This window comes from Mus caroli, unplaced genomic scaffold (genome assembly GCF_978045245.1).
Source record: "Mus caroli unplaced genomic scaffold, Mus_caroli_1 scaffold_2, whole genome shotgun sequence".
Classification (NCBI taxonomy): Eukaryota; Metazoa; Chordata; class Mammalia; order Rodentia; family Muridae; genus Mus; species Mus caroli.
This window is the reverse complement of record NW_028227257.1, coordinates 141,726,954-141,745,955: the sequence shown is the minus strand read 5'-3', so window position 1 is coordinate 141,745,955 and position 19,002 is coordinate 141,726,954. Positions and strand designations below refer to the sequence as shown.

The 19,002-nt window shown below is 42.8% G+C and overlaps 1 protein-coding gene across 5 annotated transcripts in view; it reads right to left on the bottom strand.

Annotated features, from left to right (window-relative positions):
* Positions 1–14,792, bottom strand: part of Scai (suppressor of cancer cell invasion) — a 120,202-nt gene extending 105,410 nt beyond the window's left edge. For 4 of the 5 annotated variants that reach the window (XR_003835591.2, XM_021149052.3, XM_021149060.3 and 1 more), the window contains exons 1-2: positions 14,629–14,769; positions 14,041–14,085 (exon numbers count right to left, since the gene is read on the bottom strand). Coding sequence is in view for 3 of the 5 variants with exons in the window: in XM_021149052.3 (XP_021004711.1) it covers positions 14,041–14,085; positions 14,629–14,681 (98 nt within the window). In the remaining 2 variants the exon portion in view is untranslated. Of the gene's footprint in view, positions 1–13,964; positions 14,086–14,628 lie in introns of all 5 variants that reach the window. The other variant, XM_085834946.1, reaches the window with a different exon arrangement.
* Between the last annotated feature and the right edge of the window lie 4,210 nt (positions 14,793–19,002).

Sequence of the window (19,002 nt, the reverse complement as noted above, 5' to 3'; positions counted from 1 at the left end):
GGTACACACCTGACACTTAGAAGGCCTTTAGGTAGGAGGACTGTGGGACTCCTCTTTCACTTTGCCTTCATGCTTCCTGGTCATGAGGTAAGCAGCTTTGCTATAACACATAATCACACCATATGTTGTCAGCCCTAAGAGGGACAGGTGACCATAGACTGAAATAAGCAAACCTGTGAGCAGGGAAACAAACAAAAACCCTTTGGTCTTTTTAACCTAGTTATCATCTCAGCTATTTATCATAGGGACAGAGTACACTGATGGACATTTTCTTTCACAAAGAGGTACCTGGCATTAGAGTGAAGTGTTTCCACAACAGCTGCCAGGCTTACGAAGATCCGTGCACCACTCCTTTTGCTTAGTCTGTGGTGAAGATGACTATTTCAAAGCCGACTGCAGTAGAAGGAAACTCACAGCTAGCAATATGGAAGCTATAAAAGGTTGTGGAACACTTTGGAAAACCTGGGATGTGACAGAAAGCAGGGCCACAAGGTGACTGGGCGTATGTACTTGCAGGGTTCTCAGAACAGACAGACACACTAGAAGGAATTCACTCATATAACACTGTCTGAGAAATCTTCGATCAGCAGTCAGCAAACTAGAGACCTGAAAGAGCCAATAGGTATGGCACTAATCCAATCTGAAGACAAAAAAAAAAAAAAAAAAAAAAAGGAGAGCTGATGGGGTAATAATCTAAGGGCCAAAAACAGGCTTAAGAGCCAAGGTTTTGGACTGAATCCAAATTCAGGATTCAGGCAGGAGTTATACCTGACTTTAATTCTGTTTAAGTCTTCAAATAATTAACTGAGGGTATGAGTTTTACGATCTACTCATGCAAATGCTCACTTCAAAGGCCAGGCATAATATCACAATCTGGTATTCCCACTCCTAGAGAGGAAGAGACCGGAAGGAAGATGGCCACAAGGTCAAGGACAGCCTAGAACTGATACTGAATTCCAGGTCCTCTAGGATATACAATACTCTGTCTCAAAAAGCAAGCAAGCAAACAAAATAAAAAAGATTTAATCCAGCCGGGCGTGGTGGCGCACGCCTTTAATCCCAGCACTCGGGAGGCAGAGGCAGGCGGATTTCTGAGTTCGAGGCCAGCCTGGTCTACAAAGTGAGTGCCAGGACAGCCAGGGCTACACAGAGAAACCCTGTCTCGAAAAACCAAAAAAAAAAAAAAAAAAAAAAAGATTTAATCCTATCCAGAAGCACAGACAGGAGACTGTTTGACCACACATCTGAGGACTTGTAGTCCTATCAGGTAGACACATAAAATTCATTATCATCACTGTCTTCTTTCTTTCTTTCTTTCTTTCTTTCTTTCTTTCTTTCTTTCTTTCTTTCTCTCTCTCTCTCTTTCTTTCTTCCTGGGGGGGGGGGCTGAGACAGGGTTTCTCTGTATAGCCCTGGCTATCCTGGAACTCACTTTGTAGACCAGGCTGGCCTTGAACTCAGAAATCCGCCTGCCTCTGCCTCCCGAATGCTGGGATTCACTGTCTTATTTCTTAACTTTCCCAGACAGCCAAAATGGCATTGAAAAGATTCTGAAACCTAAAGCTGGGCATGATGGTTCACATCAGTAATCCTAGCATTTGATAAGGCAGGAGCATCAGGAATTCAAAGTCATCTGCATAGGGAGTAAGAAATAAAAAATAAAATAAACCTTAAAATCTGGTGACAAGCCGGGCGTGGTGGCGCACGCCTTTAATCCCAGCACTCGGGAGGCAGAGGCAGGCGGATTTCTGAGTTCGAGGCCAGCCTGGTCTACAAAGTGAGTGCCAGGACAGCCAGGGCTACACAGAGAAACCCTGTCTCGAAAAACCAAAAAAAAAAAAAAAAAAAAAAAATCTGGTGACAAGTACTAAGAACTAGGTAGAGGAAACGGACTCCTCACAGGTCAATTATACGACGGTCTAACATAAGCAGAGACTTGTCTCCCAATCTGTGGAACAAAAACTGTGATGCGACAAGTCAGCTCTGAAGATGATGTGCTTTTACTACCTGCCACTGAACTGCCCCTCAAAGCCATAAAGAAGGAGCGTTGCTCTGGGATGGAGCCACTCACCAGGTAAAGATCCATGCTTAGCGTGCCCAAGGCTCCACCGATTCTACCCGCAAGAAAAATCTGCTTTCAAAACATACATACTTTTTCTTTTTTCTCTTATTCTAAACACACAGGTATTGCCATCCTTCTTCACTTCCCATTATCCTCACATGTGTGTGCACATGCACTTGGCCCATCACACACCTATCCAGAATAAAGAGCACTAAGAGGCTGAGTCCTTTGGTTACAAGAGAACCAGTGCTGGAAGAAAGGAGACTATCCAAGGAAAATCACAGGGTAAAATAGCCTAGCCCATGTTTAGCCAGAACACTGAGTTAAGCTGTTGGCCAGACTACAGATATCTCAACACTCATCCACAAAGGGGGATCTGAAGAACCAGCCTGTATCCATCTTAGGTTTAAAAGCCATCTTACAGTAAAGACAATCTAGGTTCACTCCTGTTTTTCAAGAATTGGGCTGTAACCTTAACTATAAACGATTCTGTATTTTTTGGCTCAGGAATGGCATGTTTCAAAAAATTATCTACCTTTGTTGCAAAGGGTCATATGACCCATGATTACCTTATTCTGACTACTTGTTTTGATCACCTGTTCTGTTCTGCACTTGTAACCCTACCCTCTTTTCCTGCCAAATCCCCCACTTGGAAAGCCTCTACCCCTGAGCGATAGCCTTGTCTTAGGGGGAGGCAGCTGAGTACACTGGTCATGATGATTTGGGTTGGTGGTCTTTCTCCTCCCATCTTTGAGATTAAGAGATTCACTCCAAGGTCACTCATGTGGCATCCAGCAGGTCACAGAAGGGCTGCTAGCAGGTTCACTCTGTGTGGCTGCTAGGTTAAGTGTCTTTCCCACATGACATTCCTATGGACATCCTAGTTCCCATCAAGTTAGAGACGTCTCACAACATGACCTCCCCCAGAGACAGACAGGGAGAGAGAAGAGTCAGTCTTTTTATACCCAACGTGGGAAGTGATGCCTTATCAAGTTGGCTGTCTTTTCTAGTCATTAGAATCGTTCCACCAAATCCAGCTCACAGTCCAGGAGAGGAAAGTTAAGCTTCATCTTCCAAAGAAACAGAGAAAATAAGAATGACACTGCATACACCTCTTTAATATCACCAGAGAGGGGGTGGTGGTTTGAATAGACTCAAGTGTTTGAAAGCTTGGCCTACAGGAAGTAGCCCTATTAGGAGGTATGGCCTTATTGCAGTAGATGTGGCCATATTGGAGGAAGTGTGTCACTATGGAGGTCTATGCTCAAGCTAGGTCCTCTGTGGTACACAGTCTCCTGTTGCTGCCTGTGGGTCAAGATGTAGAACTTTCAGCACCTCTTCCAGGAGGGTGTCTGCCCGCACACTGCTGTGGTTCCTGCCATGATGGTAATGGACTAAACCTCTGAACCTGTAAGCCAGCCCCAATTAAATGTTTTCCTTTATAAGAGTTGCCCCAGTCATGGTGTTTCTTCACAGCACTAAAACCCCAACTAAGACTGAGGAGCTGGTAAGATGGCTTAGCAATTAAGAACACTGGCTGCTTTTCCAAAGGTCCTGAGTTCAGTTCCCACATGGCAGCTCACTCATGGGTAACTTCAATTCCAGGCCTGACAAAAACTCTACACATCAAACAATTTTTAAAAAGAGTCTATAAAAGTCACCAGAGAGACTTATAGAATCCAAGGAAAATAAAAGAGGCTAAACTAGGCATAGTGGTACTCTTTATCCCAGCTACTCCAGAGGGTGAGTGAGGCAGAACCCAAGGAGCTGATGAGTTTACGACTATGGCAACAAAGCAGGATCTTATCTCAAAACAAACCAAAATCAAAACCAAATAAACAAATAACAAAAAATGGATAAAGACATCAACAAGGGGCGGGGTTATAGAGATGGTTGTTCAATAGTTAAAACTAGCTGCTCTTCCAGAGGATTTGATTCCCAGGACTATATAGTGGTTCAAAAGTGTCTATAACTCCAGTTCCTTGCCATCTAACACCTTCCAGCCTCTCTAGGCACCATTCATACATGTAGGTGCAGATATACATGTAGGCAAAATATATATACACACAAATAAAATAAAAAAGTACATAAAAATAGTAAGTAATAAGAAAAGAAAGATACCAATGCATTCATTTTAACTTTATTCTCACCATATTCATCAATTCCCAAATCTTTCTTTCCCAAGAGAGGCTTATGTTTGCTTCCTGATAATGTAAATTCCTTGAGGAAATTGTGCTCAGAGAGCAGAGGGTGCCAGGTCTGTTTGTCACAACTCTAATCCTGACACCAGGGATACAGGCCAGGCTGGGGTACAAAGTATAAGAAAAATAAAGGTTAAATTATCAAGGAGGTGAAGGGATTCCTTAGAGATGCCATAAAAAGAGTAGGTCTAAAAACATACTTCCCAGTGGGGTTCTAGACAAACAGCACAATCTCAGAGGGAAATGAGCAAAGAGAGCAAAAACCCAGACCCTAAAATCCCAGGCTAGAACCGTAGGATCTTGTGTCTTGAGGCTGCTCATAACCATTAGAGACATCAAACTCCAAAGACCTATGTTAGTCAAGCATTCCATTGCTGTGACAAAAAAAATCACCCAACTTTTTAATTTAAAAGGAGAAAACATTTACTTTGATCTATGGTTTATGTGTGTCAGAGATGGAGAGAGAGTCACACACACAGAAAGAGAGGGACTGTGGAAGAGGGGGAGAGGGAGAAGGACAGAGGGAGAGAGGGAGAGGTACTCAGTCCATGGTTGCATGGCTTTATTCACTTTGGGCTGGTTGCAGCACAGGCTATCCCAACAGGAGTGCACACTCATCTCACAGAACCAGGAAGCAAAGATACAGGAAGGGCTCGGGATCCCAATGTCCCCTACAGGGTCATGCTCCTTCCACTAAGTTCCATTTTCTCTAGGTTCCATCACCTATATAAGAACCAAATCTTCAACAGAGACTTTGAAGATACACTCAAGATTCAAACTATAGCTCCACACACTAAAAACTAACCTTCTACCTTTCCTTTGGTTACTCATGGCTCCTCAAATTCTTATATAATCCTAACAAAAGATACTTAACGCATCATTAATCAGTGAGAGTCAATTTCTCATCAGTATAGTAGAATTGGGGCACAAAAAGGTAAGAACTTAATTTATATGAATTTATTACTTATTAGAATAAAATACTATTAACATGTCTTGGCTACCTGGTTTTGTTAAGACTAATACCTTCTATATGCTTAAATACTGTCTAACCCATGTATGAATCTTGGTGGTTTCAAAGAAAGTTCCAAGTAAGCTGATCAACCAAACATTAGTATTTTTCAGGGGCTGAAGAGGTGGTTCAGCAGTAGGGAACATTTGCTCTTGTAGAGGATCTAGGTTTTGATCCCAGCATCCACACTGGGTAGCTCACGCCCTCCTAAAATTACAGTTTCAGGTGATCTGACACCCTCTTCTGGCCCCAGAGGGCACTGAGCTGGGGGAAGATGGAAATCCCAGGAGCAAGAAGCAGGCTCTCTTAAAGGAGCCAGTGCATTTCCAGATCAACCCCAGTTCCCTAGATCCTCCTTTAGTAAGTAGACAAGCACTTACTCAAAGCATATGTTAAAGCAAAAAAAGACTAAACCCACACGTCCAGAGTCCTAAGCAAAATCCAAAGAAAAAATGAAAATCTGAACCTGTGTTAAAAATTATACAAGACCAAATGACTTAACTATTTGACTGTAGACTATCGGAGATTGGTTCTAATGCTTTGATCCAATCCGGAATCTACGTGTCCAAACGCTAAAGGTCCTTGTCCCCATTGGTGTTTAATTGATCAGTAAAGATGCCAACAGCCAAGCCAATGGCTGGGCACTTAAGAGTTGTGTGTGGGGTGGGGGTGGGGGGGGAGGGAAGGAGTGAGGGAGTAAAAGAGAAGGGAGGGAGGAGGGAAGAGGAGAGCGTGGAAGGGAGGGAGGGAGGGAGCGAGCAATCGAGCAATCAAGCGAGCGCAGGAGAGAAAGCCAATGAACCATGTGAGAATTTTGGGTGGGTGGCCACTGGTCACTTCCCCAATTGGGCCTGGGGTAGCAGGGGAAGGTTTAGGAATGCACAGACTTTGAGGTAGCCAAGGCATTTTAAAAATAAGCTAAAGCCGGGCGTGGTGGCGCACGCCTTTAATCCCAGCACTCGGGAGGCAGAGGCAGGCGGATTTCTGAGTTCGAGGCCAGCCTGGTCTACAAAGTGAGTGCCAGGACAGCCAGGGCTACACAGAGAAACCCTGTCTCGAAAAACCAAAAAAAAAAAAAAAAAAAAAAATAAGCTAATGTGTCTTTCATTTGCAGATCCAAAGATAGCTCCTGGGTGGGTGCGGGAGTGCAATCCACCAGGAGCCAAAGTGGTGTAGCATAAACTCACCACTACAGTAGAGAGTTAATTCTATTACAGACCACAGTCAAATTATCTTGGGCTATCTATCCTTTTGAAAGTCATTCATAGCCCACTCTTATATCTGACTTAGCTTAATTTGTTCTTTACATACTGTTTGCTTATATGAGTTCAAACTAAGAATGCTTTCAAATAATATCTGAAACCTATAACAGGGTTTCCATAACCTTGCTGCCCACCTATAATAGGCTTTCTTAAAAAAGACTTATGTTATTTTTATGTGTGTTTTATGTGTGTTATGCATGTCGGTGTGTGCCTGGTGCCTGTGGAGGCCAGAGCAGGGACTGGAGATGGAGATATTGATGATACTGACCACCATATGGGTACTGAGAATTGAACTTGGGCCCTCCGCAACATAAAAGTTCAGACACGGTGATATATCTTTCACCCCAACATTCTGAAGGCTGAGGCAAGAAGGTCAAAAGCTCAAAACCAGAGCTGGGTATGGTGGCACATGTCTCAGGAAGCAGGGCAAGCAGTTCAAGGTCAGCTTGGTCTACATAGTGAGTTCCAGGACAGACAGGGCTACACAGAGAGCCTCTTCTCAAATACAAAACAACAAAAAGTTCAAGACTAACCTGGACTATCTAGCCGGATCCTATTAAAAAATAAATAAATAGAGGAAGGAAAGAGAAAGCAAAATCAGAGGTTACTTTGTTCAAGTTCTCAAAGCTATTACTTTTTATATTCTTAAAGATCTATTTACTTATTTTATGTATGTGAGTACACTGTTGCTGTCTTCAGACACACCAGAAGATTGGATCCCATTACAGATGGTTGTGAGCCACCATGTGGTTGCTGGGAATTGAACTCAGGACCTCTGAAAGAGCAGTCAGTGCTCTTAACCAGCTCCAAAAGTTATGGAAAAGCACTAAAATTCAAATTTTAGTTCAGAATTTTAGTCTCAGCATTATTGACTATGAAAAAATGTTTTATTGTTTATATCTAGGGACTGTGTATATGCGGCTAAGCTGAGGCCTGGGATTACAGGCATGTAAGCACTGCTGACATTTGAGCTAGGTAACCAAGGCAGCTGCCATGGTACTGCACAATGTGAGGCAGCATTCCCCCACCCACTAGGCACCCAAGGCTCTTACAACCAAATGCCTCCAGACTCTGCCAAATGTTCCTTAAGAAACAAAAATCTCCTTTAGCTGATGTGTTCGTGTTAGCTAGGGATAGGATATAGCATCCTAAAGGACCCATTCCCTTCAGCTAGTCCATACCCATGCTAATAGTGCATCAATTTATGGATGCACCAACGGATTAACCTATTGAGGAAGTCAGAGTCCTCACTATCCAATCACTTACTCAAAGTTTCTCTTCCTCTCAGCAGTGCTGCCCTGGGGACCAAGCCTTCAACACATGAAGCTCTAGGGGACATTTTAGATCCAAACCGTTAACAGGTGAGAAGCATTGCTTTTATTTAGGTTTATCTCTACTATTCATTCCAGCAGTTACACTATCAACAAAATTAGTCTTCCAGACCTTCAGGGCCTACAAATGTCTGGAATCACCCTCCCTACCAATAAGCAGAGTTACTAAAAATCCTTTGTATAAACAAAACCAACACATTATCTCATATTACAGTGTATTTTCCCCATCAATAAGAGTTTTCCCCAGCATGGGCATATATCACTATGTCTACATCTCAAGAACCTAGAATAGAAAAGTATTTCAATTTGTATCTCAAACAAATGACATATACCACAGGCTATAGAGATGGCTCAGCAGTCAGAGCATATACCACAGGCTATAGAGATGGCTCAGCAGTCAGAGCATATACCACAGGCTATAGAGATGGCTCAGCAGTCGGAGCACAGATGCCAGAGGATTTGAGTTAGTTTTCAGCTCACTCACTCTGCCTGTTCCAGGGAATCCAATGCCCTCTTCTAACCTACACGGGTGCTAACCTGCATGTGAGCCATGTGTATGTACATGCACACACAAATAAAATTAATCCTAAGAAAAAGGAAGAGTCACAGGATATTCTAAATAATTCAAGTAACAAAGGCATCTTTTGGGCCAGTGAAATGGTTCACTTGCTGCCAAACCTGATGACGGGAGTTTGACTCTCCAGACATATGTGGTGGAAAGGGAAGAACCAACCACCTCAAGTTTTCCTTTGACCTACACATTCACACCTTGCTATGCACAAATACACACAAACACACACACATACACACATACACGAATAAATGTAATTTTAAAAATTATATCATCAAAATGCCTGGTTTTCTTTGATGTAAATAAATTTTTATATTTATTTATTTATTTATTTATTTATTTATTTTTTTGGTTTTTCGAGACAGGGTTTCTCTGTGTAGCCCTGGCTGTCCTGGAACTCACTCTGTAGACCAGGCTGGCCTCGAACTCAGAAATCCGCCTGCCTCTGCCTCCCGAGTGCTGGGTAAATAAATTTTTAAAAGCCCTCAAAAACCATCCAGATATGGTTTTTATTGTATGTATGCATGTATGTATGTATGTATGTATGTATGTATGTATGTATCTGTCTATCTATCTATCATGCTGGGGATTTAACAACTGACTAGATTTCAGCAATGTGAATTCTACCCATACAAGTTGGACTTTGTTCTATATAGGACCTGAAAAACTTCTCTACCTCACAACCAAAACATTACTAACAGATTTTTCAAAGCCAGAGAGAGATCAATATTCCAAATTTGACTCCTTTCAGTCTCACCCACCTACCAGGGCACACAGTAATATTACATAACTTTCAATCCCGGCCTACAGTAACTTGTTTCACCAGCCACTTATTTATTAGCTCACTAGTTTACTGAGCCATTGTCTCTCAGTACAAAGTAAAATGTATTTGATCATGGTACCATGTAGAAAGATGACCTAGGATGAGCAAATGAAAGTTTCAAATTAAAAACAGCAGATGCCTTTGGGTACTGTTCAGCTTAGACTGACACGCATTCTGAGGGATAACCCTTAGGAACTCACTATGGAGGGCTGGGGACATACGTCAGGTGGTGGAATGCATCCCTAGCATGTATGAAGCCTTGGGTTCAAGCCACTATACCATAAAAACTAGGATGTTAGACATTCATGTAATCCTAGCATTTAGATGATGGAAGAAAAAAAAAAAATCCGAAGTTCATGGTCATCCATAGCTATTACTGAATTTGAGGTCAGTCTGGAAAATATATCTATATAAGTACATAAGACCCTTGCTGAAAAACTTCATTATGAGCTGTGAGTGTAGCTCAGATGTACAGTGCTGACACAGTATGCACAAGGTCCTGGGCTTAATCTCTAAAGCAATATTAAAAATATTTTATTTAATGACACCCCCCCTCCCAGGTCTATCATCAAGAAAAGCTAACGTCCCAGTGGGTAAATCAGTGAGAGAAATCAATCTTAGGTCTTCCTGTCCAAAAAAAGAAAAGAAAAGGTTGTACTTCTCTTGAGCAATTTATGTTTACTGTTAGACATCACTGATGTAGAAGATTAATTTCTTCACTCACCGTACTCCAGAAAATGCACAGCCAACCCAGAGTTACAGATTTAATTTTATTCTTTTTCTCTCAAATAGTCTTTGGCTTAATTGATTTACAATTCTCTCAACTATACATGTCTTAAAAAGGACTGGGGTGGGGCTGTAGACATAACTAAGTGGCTAAGAACACTTATTGCTCGTGCAGAGGAATAAAGTTCCATCCCAAGCACGCACATGGTGGCTCATAACCATCTGTGACTCTGGTTCAAGGGGTGCAATGAACTCTTCTGACGTCCTCTCGTACCAGGCACTCATGTGTACACATACACACATGCTGGAAAACACTCAGAGATACCAAAATACACTAATTTTTAAAAATCGAGGACTGCCCTGCTGTATCCAGAAACAGTTTCCCTGTGGTCAGCTATTACTTATGGCTCTTACTATCTTTTTGCTTCCTCTTTTGCTATGGACCTTGAGCCTTGGGTAGAGGACAGTGTACACCTGAATTCGAATCGGTTAAGACAGTATGCACAAGACCTGGATATGCTCAGGCCAGATAAAATTCCAGCACAGAAAATGTAGATGGACAGCAAGTCCTATGCCTGGCTAAGGAGCTGCTGTTAGAGAGAATACGTTTTCTTCAAGGCTGCAGCATCTGGTAACTAAACCACCCTCCAGTGAAGGCCACAGGTCCAAAAGTATACAGCAGTGTAAACTGCACTTGGGGGAAAATAAAAAGTAAAAAGTAACCAGAGAGGCATGTACATATAAAGTTGGGTAGTCTGGGAGAGAGAGGGCCGAGAGGGGTTGAATATGATTAAAACGCATTGTTCAAAATTCTGAAAAAAACTAATAAAAACTAAAGAAAGGTGGGATGGGGAGATGTGCAGATAGGAGCACTGACTGCTCTTTCCAAGGACCCAGGTTCAATTCCCAGCACCCACTTGACTGTTCACAGCTGTCTAAACTCCACCAGATCCGAAGCCCTTTTCCGGACTCTACAGGCACTAAGAATGTACACTGTGTACTGGATTTCATGAGTTTTCTTTCACCTGGAACTTACAGCATACAGAAAATACTGTGCTAATCACAACACCAGGGATTTTGTGACCATCAGCCTGTTGAACTAATTCTGCCTCCCCCCCCCCCCCCCGCCCATCCTCCCACCCTCAGGCTCAGAAAGGATCCCACTCCCGCCTGTACTGGTACTAAGGATTAAGCTCGAGGCTTCCTGCATGCCAAGCAAGACAACACATATGGGAAAGGACCTTTGTATGATACACAGAACTGTGCAGAACAACACAGAGGGGATGGATTGGGAAATATGTACAGAGTGAACATTGTTGTACATTATTTTAGCCATGTAGTTTATGAGCTCACAGCATACATGTGACAAGAGGTGTATCCACATCCAGCCAGGATCGTCGCATGAAAATTTGGGAGCAAAAGAGGAGAGCACAGGGAAGGGGAAGAGAATGGGGAAAAGCCTCACTGCGGATGTGATGCATGTACTAAGTCTCAAAGAAAGGAGTGGAGTCAGAGTGCTGAGAAAGAAAGGGTAATCATGTGTAAAAATTAAAGAGAAGACACGCTCAGGAAATGGCCAACAGAACACACATTCAGCAATTCACTCATCTTGGCTCACCAGATCTATCAAAGAGAATTTCTATGGCTACAGGACTAACCAGTGGCTAGAAAAGGAGGTAGAAGGGAAACAGACAGTCCTCAGTTGCCACAGCTAGGATAAAAAAAAAAAAATTGAATTATATTCAACAAGGAGGAAACACATGGGGCTCCTACATGAGAAATGAATGATCAGCCGGGTGTAATGGCACATGCCTTTAATCCCAGCACTCAGGAGGCAGAGGCAGGCGAATTTCTGAGTTCGAGGCCAGCCTGGACTACAAAGTGAGTTCTAGGACAGCCAGGGCTATACAGAGAAACCCTGTCCCCCCCCCCCCCAAAAAAAAGAAAGAAATAAATGAATGATCACAGTAAATAAATTGAAGATTAGAGGCCAAAAAAAACTCCAGTCAGGTAATACTCAATTACCCCAGAGTCTGGCAGTAGGGTAACTGAGAAATAAACTACAGCCATTATAAAAAATAAGTAACACAACCTTGTAATATTTGTATTTTCTATTTACCACCACTGGAAAAAGTTAAAAATACATTTCTATTTGTGTGTGTGCATGTATATATATATATATATATATATATATATATATATATATATATATATATACACATACATATGTGTAAATGTAGTGGACTCAACCACTCTTGGTGATAGGACAGAGAGGTGGGGGGAGGGGGGGCAGAGGGAAGGACAAATAGATTCATACTTCAGACCATAGGAATTCTAGTTTACTGCATAGTCTACAAAGGAGCAATAGGCTAAGCAGTAACTGCTATGAAAATAATTTTAGTAATAACAAAAATTACTTAATTTGGGCCAGCAAAACAACTTAGTGGATAGACACTTGCTGCCATGTCTGACAACCCAAGTTCAATCCCTGAGACCCACATGATGAAAGAACTGACTCCTGCAAACTGTCCCTGCCTTCCATGCTTGTGCATGCATGCACATATACATACATGCGGGCAAACACACACATACACACTAAATAAACATAAAAATTTAAGTTTATTTACTCCAATACATCTTGTTATCCTATCAGGAAATCATTAAAATTTAGAGACCCTCACATTCATATTTTTGTGCTGATTGTTGTAAATTATTCTCTGACCTCACATGCAATGTCCACACTACATATACATACAAAATGAGAAATGTAAAAACTTTAAAAAATTACCCTGAAAATTAAAAGTACTGAGGTAAAGACAGGCAGATAGATCCAGGGACTTACTGGCTGACTAGCAGCCAGCTTAGCCAAATGGTGAGCCCCAGGTCTCAGTGACAGGGCCAGCCTCAATGAAAGGGCCAGCCTCAGTGACAGGGCCTGCCTCCAGACACAAGAGAAGACTGCTTCACATCGACATGCATGTATGTGCATTCGCCTGCACACACATGCACAGACAGGGCACACACACATGAACACACATGCACGCACAAACACTCACCTGCACACAAAAACACATACTGATCTATAAAAAGTTCAGTTCCTCAGGTGTGTTAGCCAACCTTGTGGGTGTGCAGTAGCGCTATGTGAGTCTGGGAGTAGACATGCAGGCCTAAAAGGTGGCAAAGCTATTTGGCAACTGCCCACTCCCACCACTGGCATTCTGTATCCATGATTGAGCTTATCTGTATATTAACGTCCAAAGTGTTAGTTATGAAATGGTGCTACTGGCCGCAACCTCATTACTGTAGCTTACTTCCTCAACTCCAATGTAGGTAAAGAAAGGAAATCTTCAAATAATTAAATAAAATTGTGATGTAGTCCTAACAAAGGAAATACACTAAAACATATTTGTGGGATGAATACTCTTCTTCATTGCCTAAGGAAAAATTCAGTTGTCTGCGGCCTATGTAAGTCCTCAGTGGCTACTTTCCTATTAACCATTTCAGTTTATTAGACTTTATAAAGAAAAAGAGAGAGAAAGCCAGGAGTGGGACTCTGTTCAACTGTATATGTATTAGAAGCATTACAGTACAAGGAACATAAACTCTGCAGTTAGACAACCTGGATTCAAATCCTGGTTCTATCATTTATTAGATGTGTGATCTTTGTTTGCTAAGTATTGGCTACTCTATGGTTCAGTTCCCTCTTTTGCAAAACTGTCACAGAAAATAATACAGAGAATTGGTATACGACACTTGGCACACAGTAGCTGTTCAATGACAATCTCCGTTAGAGATGCCAAAGTTGAAATTAAGACTAAAGTCGAAAGTGGGGCTTTCTTAATGTTTCCCCATTTCCCCTATCATATACCTGCAAGGGGTCGAAGGTGGTGGTAATCTGAAGTTCTCAAAGGGAATACCTTTCCATGCTGTCGAATTTACTAAAAAAAAAGGACCTAAATAAGAAACTTTATCTACTTACCACGTAATTATGCAGCACAGGGGCAGCCAAGCAAACAGGAAAAACACGAAGCTAGAGAGGAAGGCATTTGCCTTACCTGCTTTTCCGTTTTCGGGGTGGTTTCTCCACTGTGCCAGACAGTCTACAGACCAAACAAATGAGACCCGTAACTAAGACAACACACCGTTTGCCTTGCCTTGCTTGTGGGGCACTTCATGTACCACCCTCGGGGGCCACAGGCTGACCACAGGTTGGCTCTGCCTACCCGTGACCTTACAAACACCCCACAGGCAGGGCTTCCTTCCCTCCCACGACCAAGCGACCGGGACTCACTGGTCCCCGAATGCTCTCGGTTCCCTGCCCCAAACGTTCGGCTCCCCCAACCACCCGCCAGGTCGGCCTCATTGTCTGCCCAGAGCCGCAGGCCCCCCTAGCTCCCCTCAGACACGGCCCCGCCCCTCAGACCCGGTTCCCCGCATTCCTTGGCTCCCCGGTGGGGCGCGCGCCCTCCGCTCTCGCCCAGCGCGCCCTCGCTCGCTGCTCTCCCTTGGCGCCCCCGAGATGCTGAGTGCCTGTACCCCCGCCCCTTCAGGGCTCGGCGCCTAGACACCACGGCCGCCAGCCCCAGGCCCGCTCTCTGGGCCCCTCGCCCCTAGCCTCCGCCTCGCCACGCAGCCCACCCCACCTGGGGGCCAGGCGACTCCGCGGCTGCTGGGACTGCCGGGCTCCTCTGACCATCCGGCTCCTGCTCCGCCGCGGGAGATGCTCCGGCGGCCGCAGGGCTCGCTCGGGAAGCTGAAGCGGCGGAGGCTGGAGTAGGCGGAGAGACGGGAGGAGGGCTTCGCGCCCCGGCCAGGCTTGCCTCGGGGCTCGGGCCCGTCCCCTCCTCGCCTCTCCTCGGTTTCTATTGGCCACAACGGCAGGGTATCTAGAAATCCGATCGTTGATTGGGTGCTTAGGCCGTCATGTCCCGCGTGGCCCACCCCGAGTTTGGTTGAGACTGCAGGTGGCAGCAGAGGTGCCTTAAAGACTGCTAGCAGAGCGAGAGGAGCCCTGAGCGCCTCCGTGTGCCAGAACGGGGGACTTACATCTCCGGCGCCAGACACCTGCCTGCAGGTTCTCTTTGGCTGGCATCCCGCATCCCAGACACCTCCCAGACACCTGCTATTTCCTCCGCCTCCGCACCGCTCCAGAACCAAAATCAAGCGCAGCACTTTCTCCAGATACATTCAGAAGTTCGAGGGCAAAGCAGCTCTCTCATAGTCTTCTGAATCACCTCGAATGCGGCTTGATGTCACCCTTCAAAAGGGACTCGATCTCAAATTGTAGAGATCAAGCAGTTTGGCTGCAGGAAAGATCCTAAGCTTGGATGCAAGCTTGTAAGAAAGCAGGATTTCTTTAATTACCTCGGGAAAAAAAAAAAAAAACCAGCATTGCAAAAAGAACCAATTACAATAACCACGAGGAATGTATTCCATTTTGAAAAGCCTAAAAAGAACTGCTTCTTGTATAAGCTAGCCATTCTGTGCCATTTCAGATGATTCAAAAATCTAACCAGCTAATCATTTTTGGTATAAAATTTCACTGCATTTTTTTGACAGACCTAAACATGCAAAACATTACATGCATAAGCATGTAAATACAATTAATACTAGTAACCTTTTCTATTCTGTTCTAACAAAAAGCTATCTTTGAAAATATAGCAGATGTATATGTAGTGCACCTGAAGAATTTAATTCTTAAGATCTATGCAAATTTGTCTGGCAGATTCTAAGTTCATTCCTTCCATTTGGAAGAAGGCATAAAACTTTCTCTTGAGCCATTTTCATTTTATTAGAACACATTTTGTTAAAACACACACCAACAATGTAGTGGCAGATATATGGCTCAGCAGAGTAAAAGGTGCTTGCTGTTCAAGCCTGATGTGGCTTGTCCTCAAACCCAGAGGACTCTCTGACCTCCACATGCACATGACACACACACACCTGTACACACACAGCACACAACAGCAAATAAAATGCATGAGAAGTATCTCACAAATCTCCACAAGTGGATAGTATCCCAAATATTGAGATAACTACTTTTTCACAAATGTATTTGGTGCAAGGGGTTCTCCTTTATTCCTAAATGATTAATCTTGCATCCATCTTCGATGTGGAATGGCCTTCCTTTTATGAAACAATGGGATGCTGCCAAGTTGTAGTGGGATTTATTTTTGCATTGCTGAGGAGCTACTCTTATGAAAGGGAGGAGGGAGTAAAAAAAAAGAGGGAGAGAGAGGAGACGAAGGGGAAGAGTATGAGTCGGGTGAATGAATGCAAGGGCATTTAGGCGGCCAGAGGACAGCTCTTGGGATTCCTCTCCATCACGTGGGTCCTGGGGGAACTTGATCTGTTAAGCTGTCTTGCTGGCCCACTGCTGAGGATGTAGCCTAGGACCCCCAGCATGGACTCCTTCAGAAGTGCATTTCCAGATGTTATCAGGATTTTAAATTTTTATGTGTATGGGTGTTTTGCCTTCATGTAGCCTGTATGCCACATGTATATCTGGTGCCCATGTAGGATTCCTGAGATTGGAGTTACAAGTTGTGATTTACAGGTTGTGGGTGTTGGGAAATGAACCCCAGGCTTCTCTGGAAGAGTAGCCATCTCTCCAGCCCTGTTATGGGATCTTAAAAATAGCTTTGACTAGGGAAAATATCAAAAATTTGCTGTTCTCCCCCAAATGACATAACCCTAGGGCCACCAATCATGTCAATTTTATCCTATTTCCATTTACTTTATCAATCCAGCAAGAAGAAATTAAGGATTTTCAGGGGGGCGGAGCCCTTAAATAATCTTTCCAACATTTTCCCTAATTGGACAGTCTTCTCTGAAGCATAGACAATCTGTCAATAGAACTGCTGCTCCCAGTTGTTGAGCCTTTCTATAATGAACACTTCATGTTGTGTCCAAGTTCTATCATCTCAGCTTCTAGGCTCTTATATAAACCATGCACATTCTATTACGCCAGCCCACTATTCCATGTCTCCTCCTGTACCAAACACTTCTTTTACATCCCTTGTATTTAAAAGGCTACACTGTGGGGCTGGATTGATGGCTTAGTGGTTAAGAGCACTTGTACTTGCAGAGGACCTGGGTTCAGTTCCTAGCACTGACATGTTGGCTCACAATCATACCTAATCCTGCATCTGATGCCCTCTTCTGAACTCTACGAATAACATAAATGCAGGCAAAACCATTCATTCACATAAGGACAAATAAACTTTTTTTCTTTTTCTTTTTTTTTTTTTTAAAGCTATACTGTTGGCAATATTTCACTCTGGGTTCCTTTCCCTAAACACACTGATTTTGGTTGGGTCCTCAGTAAGTAACATCTTTGGGCCAAGTACTGGGCATTTTGTGGGTGCTATTTTTAATACTATAATCAACCTTACTATATTCCTTTTAGAACATAAATAAAAGATAAGAGAATTCAATTTGTTCAGGGTCACATAGCTGCAAAAACCAATAGTGCTTAAAATAGAAGGCTTGAGCAGTCACTGTGATGTGCCCTCAGGGTTCACGCTTCAATTCTCTGTGACCTTGACAAATTACTTGTTCTCTCCAATCCCATTTCTTCATTTGTGTTGGGCAGTGAGGAAGCAACATAGGCAGAGATCCATAGCAAGAGTACCACAAGGCAGGTTGGGGATGGTAAGTATGTCTTAAATCCTTGGAAGGCACAGTTTAGTCTACATGGTGAGACTCTGTCTCAACCACCTCACCAAGTCCAATAAACAAAGAAACAAATAAAAAGGACATGCTTGGGCTAGGAATGTAGCTCACTGGAAGACCACTTACCTAGCATGCATGAGGCCCCAAGGCCCTGAGTTCTTTCCTCAGCACTGCAAAATAGGACATGATTAGCATCTACCTAAAATGTTTGATTGATTATATATATATATATAAATAAATAATTTTCCACTCTCATTTATATACAAAATGTGAGATACCTAATAATGATTAGGTACTCCCTGAGTGGCATATATTATACAATAGATGTTTTTGTGGAAGTACATAAAGGAAATTGTATATAAACCTCATACATTGTTTAATTAAGGACCATGTTAGTAATCTAAGCACAAACTTACTCTCATAAGAAAGGCATATATTCATGCAATGAAGGAAACTTGCATTGTTATAGGGGCTTTTCAAATGTTTCTTATTGGTTTTGATTAACTTACTTTCATTTCATTACCACAACTCTAAATATACAATTGAAATAGTTGTGACGACTTCATGAAGCATGGTACTGAGCACAGAATCTGGGCTCGAACAATAAATACTGCTTTTAAGAAACTGGAACACTTAGCCCATAGGCAAATGCAGGAGGCAAAAAGGTTAGTTCTATTTACCAGTCAGGCAACCAAGTGAAAAAACTAGCATTTCTTTGAAAACATAAATTACATGAAATGCTACCTTCTTCTCAGGGAATTCTGTAGACTGCATTAGATAAAATTATTTTTCACAAACTTCCTATAATCTTTTTATTAATTGACAATGAGGGAATGTAGCACCTTTCATTCAAAGAACTGAAGGTGCTTTACAAACATTAGCATTTAGAAAACAGTGACATTGAAAGATTTGGATTCTTGTAGATAAATCTTGTAGTTAAATCTCTTTAACTCTGTACATAATTTTCTGGAAGCTGACAAAAGTGTTTCTACTTCTGACAATGGCAGGCTTTCACAGTACAGGCATTTTCCAACACCCGGAGCTGGGGTTACAGAGCAAACAACACACAGATCTTAAATGCAACGAACATTTTGAACCTTATTTCAAAAGCAAAACTCAGCATTTAAGATGTCAAAATCTTCCAACAGTTCTAGATATCCAGATAGAACAGGAGCTGGTACAGGTTGTATATTAGATGTAGTCAAGGCTTTTTAGGATCACGCACGAGTGAACACATTTAAAGAAATCAGATTCTTCAGGGAGAAGCATTGACCTATGGAAAGCTAGCCAAGAGTCTATCAGCCAATGAAGAAAGGGAGGAGATGGCAATTCAAAGTAGACAG